The sequence below is a fragment of the Strigops habroptila genome, chromosome 1 (assembly GCF_004027225.2).
Source record: "Strigops habroptila isolate Jane chromosome 1, bStrHab1.2.pri, whole genome shotgun sequence".
Lineage (NCBI taxonomy): Eukaryota > Metazoa > Chordata > Aves > Psittaciformes > Psittacidae > Strigops > Strigops habroptila.
This window is the reverse complement of record NC_044277.2, coordinates 92,060,931-92,074,278: the sequence shown is the minus strand read 5'-3', so window position 1 is coordinate 92,074,278 and position 13,348 is coordinate 92,060,931. Positions and strand designations below refer to the sequence as shown.

The window sequence follows — 13,348 nt, the reverse complement described above, 5'->3', positions numbered from 1 at the left end:
ACTAAAGACACAAGTATAGTCTTGTCATGTTCTGCAGTTATAGTTTACATGGTTCACTCCTGACCTGAAATAGTTGGCAGACTTTCCATGCCAAATAATATTAATAAAAAGGATTCTGAGTCAAAATCAAAAAATGTTACAATCATAGAATCACAGAATAGTTAGGGTTGGAAAGGACCTTAAAGATCATCTAGTTCCTGGCCCCCTGCCACGGGCAGGGACGCCTCACACTAGACCATGGCACCCAAGGTTCTGTCCAACCTGGCCTTGAACACTGTCAGGGATGGAGCATTTACCACTTCTTTGGGCAACCTGTTCCAGTGCCTCAGCACCCTCACAGTAAAGAACTTCTTCCTTTTATCTGTTCTGAACTTCCCCTGTTTAAGTTTGAACCCATTACCCCTTGTCCTATCGCTACAATTCCTGATGAAGAGTTAGCATATTTGTGTAACAGAATATTTATGTGCTACCTCTAGATTAATGGTGTTGGTTAGCAAAAGATGATCTTTCATAAGAAATAGTTCCCCAGTAACTTTAATCAACAGTAACAAAGATACTTACCTCACCAGCAAAAAAAATTTTTCCTTGTATGTCTTCAGCTATAATGTCGTAAGCTTCACCGCTGCCCCCTGTTTTCACAAAGCTATATGCCATCTGGAGCCAAGGGTCTTTGCTCCACTGAGTAACAAAAAACTTCACCGGGTCAGGAACCTCCTGCAAAACGAAAACGGAAGTTATGCACTGCAAAGAAAAGCTCATAATTGCATAGATTCTTCTCATAACAGTTTCTTGTTATCCTTAGGGTATGCAGCCTTATTACTATACAGATTAGATCACATTTCAGAATTAACTTCCAGTTTTCTTTGTAACAATACTAACCACAAAGATGATTTTCTTTGCTAGACTTGCCTGATGCCCAAAACATCACAGCTGCACTGTTTTGAACGCAACAAATCTGGATACTGTGGTAGACCTAGAACTACATAATGCAGGGGGGAGGAGGGGGGAATTCTCAAAATAGATAGATACTCTTGCAAACAGGTAAAATACCAATATCGGTATCAGCCTTCCAGTATCTGAAGGGGGCCTACAACGATGCTGGAGAGGGATTCTTCATCAGGCACTGTAGTGATAGGACAAGGGTAATGGGTTTAAGGCTAAAGCAGGGGAAAGTTCAGGATAAGATACGAGGAAGAAGCTCTTACTGTGAGGGTGGTGAGGCACTGGAACAGGTTGCCCAAAGATGTGGTAAATGCTTCCTCCCTGGTTAGTGTTTCAAGGCCAGGTTGGACAGAGCCTTGGGTGACACGGTCTAGTGTGAGGCGTCCCTGCCCATGCAGGGGGTTGGAACTAGATGATCTTAAGCTCCTTTCCAACCCTAACTATTCTATGATTCAACATGTTGTGGTGTAATGTAAGCACTTTCTATCTTGGTAAGGGATGGTGCTTTGCTACTTCTAGCTGTTAAATGTCAAATGGTAATCTTCATTTTGGGGATAATTTTATTCCAGTGGAGAAATAACATTACTTATCTAAGATCAGAAAATGAGCTTGGCTCGAAACCGGTTCAGGAAGAAAAAAAAAAACCCTACCCAAAACCAAAACAAACCTAGAAAGTCAAGAGTTGTCTATGCTAAAGCCATGACAGTAATACTGTGTATTCTTTGTCACATTGCAGCATAAAAATTGCACATAATTCTACCAAAAAGAGCCCTGGAAAACAATTGGTCTGAGGGCATAGTCAACTACAGCTGTGTCTTACACTTGGGGAGCTTGTGACAAGTAAACAGCAGCACCCCTGGTTGCCTCCTACACAACATCTGGTATCAACAAATAGAGTGCTCCATTCAGGCAGCACGTTGAGACTAAAGCTCAAGCAATCAAGACAATGGCTAACCATGGCACGTTTCATGGACAACCCAGAAGTTCTGGTACACCCCTGGAAGCTATCTTGTCTTTGAAAATCACACTGCGTTTGTGGACAGATGACTGAAATTCACAACTGCTATAAAGCATGGAGAGTGGACATGAAAATCACTCTTCTAGACCAGAGCGTCACCAAAACCAAAGACCTGTTTGCTGCCTCTACATTCTCATGAGATCACAATAGCAGGTATGTGGACTTAGATTGCACGTGATTCTGGTAACTGTAAAGCTGTCACCAAATGTAGTTTTCTAGGAAAAGTTGAGCTTTCAGATACCAAAGTTTTCCAATGTCATTGAATCCTAACATCTGAACTATCAGTAAAACTAGAGAGATCACCCGTGAACATCAGCACAAAGCATTCCTTGGGATCCAACTGCCTAAGTAATTTAAACTAAGGCATTACTTTCTATAGAGTGGAATGCAAATAACATTGCTTAAGTGATAGTCTTCTGCTTGCCCCAGATTTCCGTGAGTTTTCTATTAGTTTTTATCCTAATGATGAGCTGAGGGGAAGAAAAAAGGTAGAAATTTTCTGATCTTTTTTACACTGAGGATGCAAGGTCCTTGATAAATAATTCTGCAATGTACCTCCATCCCAAGACAGCTCAGGAAGTGTTGTTTCTTATTACAAGAGTAAGGGATTTGTTTTGGGGGCACTGTATTTTCAGTTGCTTTTTACATAGGGGTAGGGAAAATCATAATAAAATTAATCTAGCTTAAAAGCTTTTTATCGTATTGGAAGCAGTGATGGCAAAACCCCGCCGCACCCAACTATCTCTTTGGAAAATGACAGCTAAGAAAGAAGTGTATTTATGTTACCTGACTAAAGTTACTGATTTTATTGATTTGCCTTTCTAAAAGCACTTTGAAAGGTGATAGTTTCATTTCTGGTTTTTAATTCATTACCATTTTCCTTCAGACAGATCTAAGATATTTCAATTCACATTTTTCCACATAAAGAGACCAACATTGTATTTTAAGTGTCTCAAAGGAAGCATATTCCTCAAACTGATAAGAAAGGAAAAGTAGTTTAAACATCAAAGGTTCTTCTATACATCATGAAGTAATACGATTGAAAGCTTTATGTCTGTTGGCAAGTTAATTCATCTCTTAATAAAAGAGTCTTCTTTTACCTGCTCCTTAAACAGCTCTCGAAGCACAGTCATACACTGTTGCAGTACTTGTTTATCATCTAAATTCTTAATGGTTGTCACAGCATCTCCAGTGACCACTGACATTAAAATGCTTTCTTTGCCCTAAAAACAACACATTAACATAAGAGATCATTTTGAAATTATTAGAGCTATTAAGTATTTCTTGAAGAGTCCCTTTTAATTGTATTGACAGAGAGATTCTCAGCTACAAAGCAACTTTTGTCTAGAGGAAAGTGCATTTAATTCCTTAGAATAAAGGGTGCATATTCTACAGTATTTATGCTCAATTTACTAACATCCTTTGATGTCTTGTTCACATATCTGTGTTACAGTCAGCCCCTTTCACAACTTGCTGAATTATCTGAAAACTTCCTATATACCTATTTAAAAGCTACACCAAAACATTCGGCATTTATAGTGTTATTGTTTGTGGCAAACCCAAACCTCTTGAGCTCCAGTTCTGTGCCAAAATTCTACCTCAACTGAATTCCAGTTTTGAAAGGTGGTAATAAAAAGAATCTATTTAAATACTAGTTAGATATGTTTTGGATTAGGCAAATACTAAGTTCTTACCAGCAGATTTTGGCCCAATTCTTCTAGCAGAGAATAGCTATCAGGCAAATTAAAAATTATATCTAGTGTCTCTGGGCAGCACCAGCACACCGAACCTCATGTAGAATGAATTTAAAAGTACTGAAGAGAAAACTTGTGTTTAAGGGAAGTCATGTACAGGTACAGAGAGCTTAGTAACATCTTCACAGGATGGCTTCCTTTTGGAGTAAGCCATAAGGTTACAAAATGACCTTTTAATTGCTGCCAAGTAGTAAACAGCAGTTGTTGTAAAAACATGAAAAGGTAAGATGATAAAAATGTGTAATGTGTCTGCTTGAGATGGCAGGGAAAAGAAACATGATGTCAGGGCACGGGTTTGAATTTGTTTGAAATTCATGAGTTTGGGACTGACCCTACAGACCTCAGTTTCATACAAAACCTATGTGTTGGTCTTTCTTCTGCCCTTAATATAGTTATTCAGGGTTTAGTGCAAGTCATTAAGTGTTAATAAGCCAGCGTGATCTTTTTAACAGGATGTTTTAGCGGGATTTAAGTAAGGGAACAAAAAGTCCTAAACTGGAAGTGACCCGTAGACTTTATCCCCATATTAGTACATCTGTAGTCAGGAATTAACCAGACTTTTTTTCAGGGTAGTTTGAAATAAAACCACAAACTTTCTGTATATTATTTTGTATCCAAAAGTAAGAAACATTCCCCATTTATTACAAGAAGTATCAATCAGATTTTTCGTGATAAACAACACTTCTTCCACTTTTAACAGTTGCAGGGATGGGGGGAAAATGAAAGCAAGTGTTGTTCATAATTATTGGCACCTAGTTCCAGACTGAATTTCTGAAGGGCCAACAGAAAATACAGTTAGCACGTGATACCTCTGGATCCATGTCATAGAAAACACTGAAGAGCCCACGCTGGCTGGAATTGGGTGGAACATGACCAAAAAAATCAGCTCCTTGAATTTTACTGTCCCAAAATCTGTAAGGAAACTGCAAGGCAATCTAGAGAGAGAGAAATGGAATTAAAGCATTTCATATCACAAAATTTAAAGCTGGATATGGTGTATGTTCTTCTTCTAATTCTTTTTCCCTTTTTCATTCAATTAGAGACACCCAGTTCTATGAGAGGGTCTTAACAGAGAATATGTGGGTCTGTTCTCCAAGGGGGCAGGGAAAAGAAAAAGATGCTAGTCTCACAAATTGCAGATGCCCAGACTGTCAAATTCACAGTGGAAATCACTATGGAAAATGCTTGAGAAATTCAGCAGAATTTTTACAAACCCAATGTAGAACTTGGTGATCCCAAGTTCTGTGGTTTCTGAACCTGTGGAGGGGTTTCTGAACCTTGACTTCAAATACTGTTAACAGTGGTGTTCCTGGCATTACTTCTGTTACTGCTTTGTTCTAAGCACACATCTGTGATCTTACTAAGGATCATTTCAGGAGAGGCTGTATTTGCACTGGGAAAGGGTAGAAGATTTTTACACTAGTCACATACCCAACTTTCAGTATTCTTCCGAAATAGCTTATGTATTTATTAGGTCAGAAGGACCCAGAATAAGCATATTATTAGAATTTTGGAAGATTTAAGACCATCATGAAGGCTTGCTCAAAATTAAGCACAAAATGTTTAAGTTGTGAAGTGACTCTGCAAACAATTTCTTTAAAAAACCCATTAAGTTGGGAAATCTAAGGAAGAGAAATACATGTGATCCCCAATAGTATTTTGCTCTTCTAGGCTACTCTATACAAGTAAAACCAAATGCATAATAATTCCTGAGGAATACACAGCAAAAGCAACAGGGACAAAGCAGCCAGTGTTTCTATGAAAAGAAAATTAAATATAATCTGAAATTACTTACCTTTTCAATGACTCCTGCTCCCAAACTATTAATGGCTTTAATTTTTTTTTCTGACAGTGGAGGATTAAACTGAATGGCATTTTTCTGAAGAAGGGCCAGTGGTACAGTTACTAATACCTGAAAGAAAAAAATACGACAGTAGCAAAAACTGAATACTTGGATTATCCTTGTAGGATGCAGCATAATACTCACCAGACATCTTTTAGACCAGTGTCTAGTTTTAGTCCCCATTAATGAGAGCTCATGACTTACGTTTAGGAGAGAACAGATCCTACAGTTCACTCGGTTTAAACAATTCTGTTTGAATTTTTGTATCAGAGTGGATAACCATGCTACTAATTTAATACCTCCTGCAAATTATAATCCCATGGCTCTCAGATTAACAAAACTGTCCTTTTTGAAAGGAGAAAAGATGGTCCTTTGGTGTGTTTTTTTCTCCTTCACAGATCCCTTCTCTTTAAAATATGCCTCAGTAACCTGTTGATGTCAGTCCAGTCTGGATCAAATTATGTGTAATTTTAAAAATTACTAAAGGCTAAATTACGCAGGATTGAAGCAGTGGGAATACAAACACAGGTTGTCAAGTCCTGCATGCCAAAGGGAAAAATTTTAATAGGGCAGATTCACCAGCTAAATGGGGTAAAGCTGAGCAGGGAATAGAACCAGAAGACATAATTGTCACTTCAAAGACCAGACAAAAATCTATTTGCTTCACGTTTTTATTACTACCTTTATAGTGTTTAGTTCTTCAAATTAACTAATACTCAAAACTGAAGCATGCTCAATGAAAATAAGCTCTGGGACTTCCAAATATGAGTCACTAAAGTATATAGTGTTTTCATCTTCGTGGGGAGAAATTGGACTAAATAAGTCTTCTGAGGGGGAGGGGGAAAAAAAAAGAAAAAAGGACATGTACTGCGGTCAATATTGAATATTAATCTTGAAGCATATTAGGTACCTTTTGTGCTGTCCACACTGTTCCATCTGCAGTAGTGACCTGTACTTCCTCACCAGAATAGTCAATAGTCTGTACCTATTGAGAGACAAGTTCAAGAAGGTTATACTACAAAAATATACATATGCAATGCAAATTCAGACAATAGCAAATACAGCACCAGTCTGAAAATTAGGAATTGAAGAACACAAGTTTTCCAAGAAATATTGAGAGAAAAAAAATAGCCTCCATGGAAGGTCAAAAGAAAAGTCATCGTGATTCTAACATATATACTCATCATTTCATAATATTTAAGTACTGATAGTCCTCAAAGAGGATTTCCAGAAATGCTGAAATGTCTCTCTTTATTTCATCTTGTCTTAATATAATCACAGGCACAGCATTTGTCTGGTCCAAAAGAATACAAAGTTAATGATTGTGTGGCCTCAAGCAATCCGGGCAGGCACCACATCAACATTTTCAGACTCACTGGGAATTCAGCCGGATGTTCCAGCCCCTTCTGCCAATTATCAATCACAGTAGAATATCCCACAGTTAGAAGAGTGGTGATCTCCAGCAAACTGTGCAAAAAATTCATTGTGGTCCCATGAGCGTGCAGATACCTGTGGACAGAACAATAACTAGCTGTCTCTACTGGTGAGGTGGACATGGCTGCTAGCAGAAGTCCCACAGTTTAGAAAGAAGCAATCCTAATTCCCTTCACAACTGGAAAAAAAATATGTGTATCACCAGAACGTATGGGCAACACTGACAAAACCAAACAGCTTGATTAGCTAAGGGCACTATACAACTAGGAATTGCTGGATTAAGAAATCTCATAATATGGGTTGGTCAATAGCAGGTACTTTATAGACCTGCTTAGTAGAGAAAACAAGGAGAGAAGTACAAAATTTCAGGTGGATTTCAGTGTGTTTATTTTGGTTTCTGTCTCTAGCAAAGAAATCAGATTTTACAGTCTTAAGACTTCAAATAAAAATGGAAATATTTTATTTCCCAGCATGAAGGGAAAAATTGAGATACCGAAAGATCTCAGTGGAAATTTTCTGTCACTTTAGTGGTCCTCCATGATATCTTTCATTGACCTCCCCGACCTCTGCAAACTAATAGTACAAAAGTGGTGACTGCTTAGTGCAAATATCACTAAGCAGTAAAAAATCTGAAGCAATTCTTAAACTGCTATTCAAATGCTAATTCCTATCACTGCAGTTGCATTTACTTCATATTTTGAGTTTAAAATTGAAAGGTAAGATGGATTTTAACATTTTTTCTTATTTCCCCTGGGTGTTTGTGAAGTGTGACAGGTTGACACATCAAACTATTTTTCCACTGACTGCCCATGGTCTTGCAGATTTTAATTATGTTATATGCTTCTCAGTTCAAATCAGATTTGTGCATCTGCGCAGATCAATCAGCTGTCCCACTGCAGACTCTAAACGTCTTTAACCCAAGCAACAGGACTGAGTAAATAATGCAATGCAGACAACATCATACTTTGATATCTCTTTCCTGAACCTGCTTGGTTAAAACTGAAGTCGCGAGGAAAGCCAAGTATCGCATAGTCAACAGAATACCTAGGAGTGGTGAACTGGGGCCCACTGTCAGGGTTTTGGGACACTTCAGAAGTTAAATGCATTTAACTTCAAGAGACCTAGCAAGGTAGAGTAATACCTCCATTTTTAAACACAGAACTGAGAAGCAGAAGTCACACCACAACATCTGAGGAGGAGTAACTCTCCTGTGAATCCTACCACCCAGTATCTCAGCAAGATGTCCTACTCCACTGCACCATCTACTCTCAACTTCCATGTTAAGGAGGTTCTCACTGGAAGTATGTAATGAACTCCCAACAGATTACCTAAGGCAGTGCTGTAGTCTGTGTCTCAATGCATTTAAAGAACATGTTTGGGACATAGAAGTTTAGGGGTAGCTGATTCTTCCTTTGGGGCCATGGGATGGATCAGATGATTTCTCAGTGTTGCTTCCAACCCTATTTCCTATGAAGCTCAACCATGTCAGAACACAGCTGTCAAAACTCACCTGAGAGAGGTTGCTGCCACAGGCATACTCCAAATTACTGAGATGGAACTGTAGTACTTTTTCTTCAAGCTCACTGAACTGGATACCAGATTCTGAATAAAGGCTTTATAGATCTCTTGTATTTTTTCTGTGAAATAATATGTTTAAAACAAGAATATGTCATGATACGTCAAAAGCCCTGCTGCATTTCAATAATGCTGATCTCTGGATCACAAGATTTTCATGCTTATTGCTAATTGCACCAAGATGGGTTTTTTCTCATAGGAAAAGAAAAAAAAAAAGGCAGGAACTTTCTGGTGATAAACAACTTTGTTGTTTGACCATAGGTTTCCCTAGTAAATGGGAAGCTTTAGGATAAAAAAGAGGTTAAAATTATTTCAAAGAAAATAAGAAAAGAAACACTGCAACAGCACAGCTGGGCTAGCCAATTGAGACAGGATTTAAATTAATTGTTTAGCTATCATCAATATACAGTAGAAGATATTTCAAGGAAAATACACCTTAAGATAATGGAGAACCCTTGCAAATAAATCCTTGCTTAATTTTTACGAAACCAAAAAAGCTGAGGAATTTTATCCAGAGTTCACTGAAGAACATAGGAGCTGCTAATTCTGTCTTACAGAATCCAGCTGGAACGATTTGGAAGGCAGACATTTCTGAGCCAGTTTTTTTTTGTTGTTGTTGAATGCGCTTGCGTGCTGTAAGTGTGGTGGGAGGCGTTACCAATGGAGATGGGAATATTCTTGCCAGCAGAAGGCTTTGATCAGGCTCTTTTTTAGACAGATTAATCAAAAAGTGTAAGAGTTACGGCCAACTATGGCCTGCTTCAGCAAGAAACACATCTTTCTAACTGCTGGTGCCACTGAAAAAGCTACCTCATGAAAACAAGATACTACATCAGAAGTCATATAGTATTATAAAAGCCTACCAATTAGACTTCCTTAAAAGTTACAAGTGACATTTTGGTCTGTGTGTATAAGATAGTCCTCCACAGAGCCAGGTTATCACACTTGGATTTAAGGTCAGATGTACAGCAATACACTTCTAAAAATGTCTGCTGTAAAAGCTGATTTAAAATAAAAGTCTATGAACACAGCCAACATCTTCACTTTGCAATACCTCCCACTTACCACCAAGAGGAACATCTTGATGCTGAGTTTTATCTTTTCTCCACTCAGAGACGACATCTAGGATGGCATTGAAATGAAAGTCCATACGTTTATCAATGGTGGGATCTGTTATCCTTCCACCTTCCTGGATCAAGTCACATTTCTCCCCTAGTTTGTGCATTTTAATGCCAAGCTTAAGAAAAAGACATTTTATTGCTTTTTAAGTATGGAAAAACTACAGTGTATAGCCTGCTGGAAGTTATTAAAAGTCAGTCAAATCCTCAGATTTAAGTGATGCCACTTAAAAAACATTCATAACTTTAAATAATTAATCAGACTAACTCAAACTCTCATTCTCCTAAAACTGGAATACCAACAATTTTTCATTCTGGTGATTGTCCACAAACTGTTTTTCCCCTCTCATCCATCCTTTTCTTTATCAGGGATTTCCAGAAACCTGATCTCCAACTTTCCTCTGAGGCCAGGCTAGTACAGAAATGTTGGATCTGGTCATCAAACATGATGAACCAGTCTCCTTCATTTCTACCTTACCTTATTCTCTAAATACCCATTAAAATAATTTCCTGGAATTTTCTGCTGCCTGATGCCCAAATAGTTCCCTGCACTCAGGAATTGACAGGATGTTGCTTGCCAATTACCTCCAATTTTATTAACAAGCAAGCAAAGAAAGAAATTATTTGGAATTAAACCTTCTAGAGTACCTTGCTCTGCTTGTCCAAGTTGTATCAAACACACAACAGAACTAAATCAGAATAAAGGTGTTTTTATGTTTTACAGTCTAAAGAAAATAGCAGAAATATAGCACTAACTTCTTCCCAGGGCCCTGTTACACAAGGGTGCACTCCAGTGTTTTTCACATATCCTCACAACTCTCTAGGCTCTGTTGGTCACCACTGCAGATCCATTCTCAGATAGAGTTGTACATTGAATGAAAGACAATATCAAATGACACAAAGAGGTGGGCACCCGGGATATTGAGAAGCCATTGCTCCTCAACCTCATAACTAAAACATGATTAAAAAAAAAAAACAAAACAACCCCTCATGACACTATAGAGCTCTATACAGTTAAACCAGCATGGGCTGGATTTGCAGGCCTCTCTGAACAAAATCCATACTCTGGTTCCACTTGGAGAAATTCAAGCTTCCTGCCCAAAACACCCAAATGAAGCAAAACTAACAAACAAAAATCTAACTGTAGTGGTGTTTGCATTAGTAGTTGTTGGACGTAATCATCTTTACAACTTGTGTGGAATTGAACTAGAAATGTGGAGGCTGAGCAAAAGCAAGCCATCACAGAAGTATATATTGTGACAACATAGCAATAACCTCCCACCATAAATCCTTTCTCATCTCTAAGAAAGTCTGCTGAAGACCTTTGACATTATTATCTCCAGAAAAGGGGAAAAAAGTGGTTTCTTTTGGTTCTGAAGCTGAAGCTTTTCTTTACATAACGTACCATTCTACAGTCCTGCTTTTGTCCCCAGCTGTTATCAAAGATACAACAGCAACGCGGACTTTACTTACATCACAGAACAGTGTTTTAATCATGACATGAAAATGAACTCCCACCCTTATCCAGCCACTCAAACCTGGCTTTAATGACAGTTTTTCACTAGTGATAATGCATGACCACTGCAGGGAACCCACTTGCTCACACATTAGTGCCATTGGTTGTTGGACACATCCATTGACAATTTGTGCACCTCTTCCAACAGTGATCCTTTGAATGTCTTGTCATCCCACACTCGGCCACCAATTCTGTCTTTAGCTTCCAGGATAATGACCTATGACACAATGCAGCTTAGTAAATTGTAAGATTTTATTACATTAAACATATCTGCTCAACTCCAGAGCAAGGAGAAAACAAAACACAAAAAAACCCAAGCAATCCAGCAATGCTAACAATCTTTATTTCATTTGTGGATATTGTCCACTTATGCAATTTAAATTGTCTTTTAAAGGTTACCCTTTGGGATATACACATATAAAATAACTGTTAATTTAAGAATTACCCCTAACAAAAATAGGCTTAAGACATATTCAGGACATCCACAATTGGATTTAAGGCTATTTATTATGTTGTTTAAGTGCTAGAGGCTATTAAGCACAATGATCTGAGTGCAGTGTCCATCTGAAGGAAATCTGTACACCTTTTGGAGAAATTTAATCCTGGGATATTCCAAGAAAACCCCATTCTCATGTATTTCCACCATTCATACTGCAGCATCCACTACCTGTCACAGAGAGACACAGGATACTGGACTAGGTAGATATTTGACTGATTATGTTTACACTTACTTACTTATGTTTATCTTTTATTTTCGAGAAACATCATCTCTCCAGAGCAGTAGAAAGCAACCAGTGTGTGTATATAATATATAATGTGTCATATATTTAAAAAAAGGTCCTGCCAGTTGATATTTTATGTATTTTACTGCAGGATAGCTTTCTGAAAGACTTGGTGTACAGAAAGGCTGTACTGCAATTTGGCTATTTAGCAACCAAAGAAATGAGATAATGGGCCTATAGGATTCAGGGAGTCATAAATGTATACATATATGAACATATAAATATGTCAATCTGGAAAGTCAGATGCTTATTTATTTCCTTAAACATCAACTTTGCAAACACTTCATGTGTAAAGAGTCCCATAGAATACAATTATGTCAACATGTAAATATTGTGAGGTCACATTGTCAAAGATGAGAGAAAGGGAAAATACATAAAATTTGATTGTTTTTAAGAAGCAACAAGGAAGTACAGTAACGTGCACAAACAGAAAATTTCACCTCATTTAAGTAGCCATCATTATCTACAGTGCCATTTTTTGGACATGATTATCTCCCCTGCATGAACGTCTCCCCCATTCTCCCAAACCAAACCTATGAAAATATTCACTGCATGCTTTGTTGAATTTTAGATACCTATAAATGCTGTTTTAAACCAGGAGTTTTACTCAGTAAGCCCCTAGATTTTACAAATTAAGATACCCTATACATAAATGTCTGTAACAAGAATGTCATTATTATTTTTTCTTTCATTTTAATGAAGAACACTTCCAAAGCAGAGGAAGACTGATTTTTTTAAGTAATGTAATTGAAAGTTTCTTACCTTAATTCCAAAATTGTGCAGCTGTCGGGCTGCTGCTAATCCTGCTGCACCAGCCCCAACAATAATGACAGATTTCTAATAAATAAATTAATTAATTAATTAATTAGCAAATAAATAAAATAGTTAGAACTAGAGTAGAAATTATCATTGCATACTTATTTTTCTTCACACTAAAGTTAAAAATACCTGTAGGTTTCAGAAGCCTAGGCTCTCTTGTCCTCTAAAGTAATCAGTGATAACTTTTAAAGATGACAGTGCATTTAATATAGAGAAAAGATAAATTGTAGCTTTGAAAAGAGTTACAACTTTTAAGGACTTTAAAATCAGATGTCTCCATTTCTTTTAACTGAAACAGCTGTAGTTATCAGCCAAGTAACAAAATCTAACTGAAGTTATCAGACAAGAAACATGCTTACCTTGTAATGATTTCAATCACAGATTGGGTTGAGCAGTAAAGACTATTGTATAAATTAAAAACATATACAAATACACTTTCCAAACATAAAGCAACTCACAATTTCTAGGAGATACTCCATTACAGAATGCATTAATTAATTTGTTAATTAATATGTGCTGTCAAGCAAATTGCTGGTCGTAAATATGC

The 13,348-nt window shown here is 37.5% G+C and overlaps 2 protein-coding genes across 2 annotated transcripts in view; one reads left to right on the top strand and one right to left on the bottom strand.

Moving 5' to 3' along the window:
- Nucleotides 1–2,270, top strand: part of DEK (DEK proto-oncogene) — a 28,236-nt gene extending 25,966 nt beyond the window's left edge. The window contains exon 12 of the mRNA XM_030481113.1: nt 1,679–2,270. The gene's annotated coding sequence lies outside the window, so the exon portion shown is untranslated. The remainder of the gene's footprint in view (nt 1–1,678) is intronic.
- Nucleotides 1–13,348, bottom strand: part of KDM1B (lysine demethylase 1B) — a 28,847-nt gene that overhangs the window by 3,130 nt on the left and 12,369 nt on the right. The window contains 13 exon segments of the mRNA XM_030481101.1: nt 562–714; nt 3,061–3,183; nt 4,524–4,649; nt 5,510–5,626; nt 6,468–6,542; nt 6,934–7,008; nt 7,010–7,066; nt 8,502–8,596; nt 8,599–8,628; nt 9,632–9,803; nt 11,281–11,351; nt 11,354–11,417; nt 12,745–12,819. Of these exon segments, the coding sequence (XP_030336961.1) occupies nt 562–714; nt 3,061–3,183; nt 4,524–4,649; nt 5,510–5,626; nt 6,468–6,542; nt 6,934–7,008; nt 7,010–7,066; nt 8,502–8,596; nt 8,599–8,628; nt 9,632–9,803; nt 11,281–11,351; nt 11,354–11,417; nt 12,745–12,819 (1,233 nt within the window).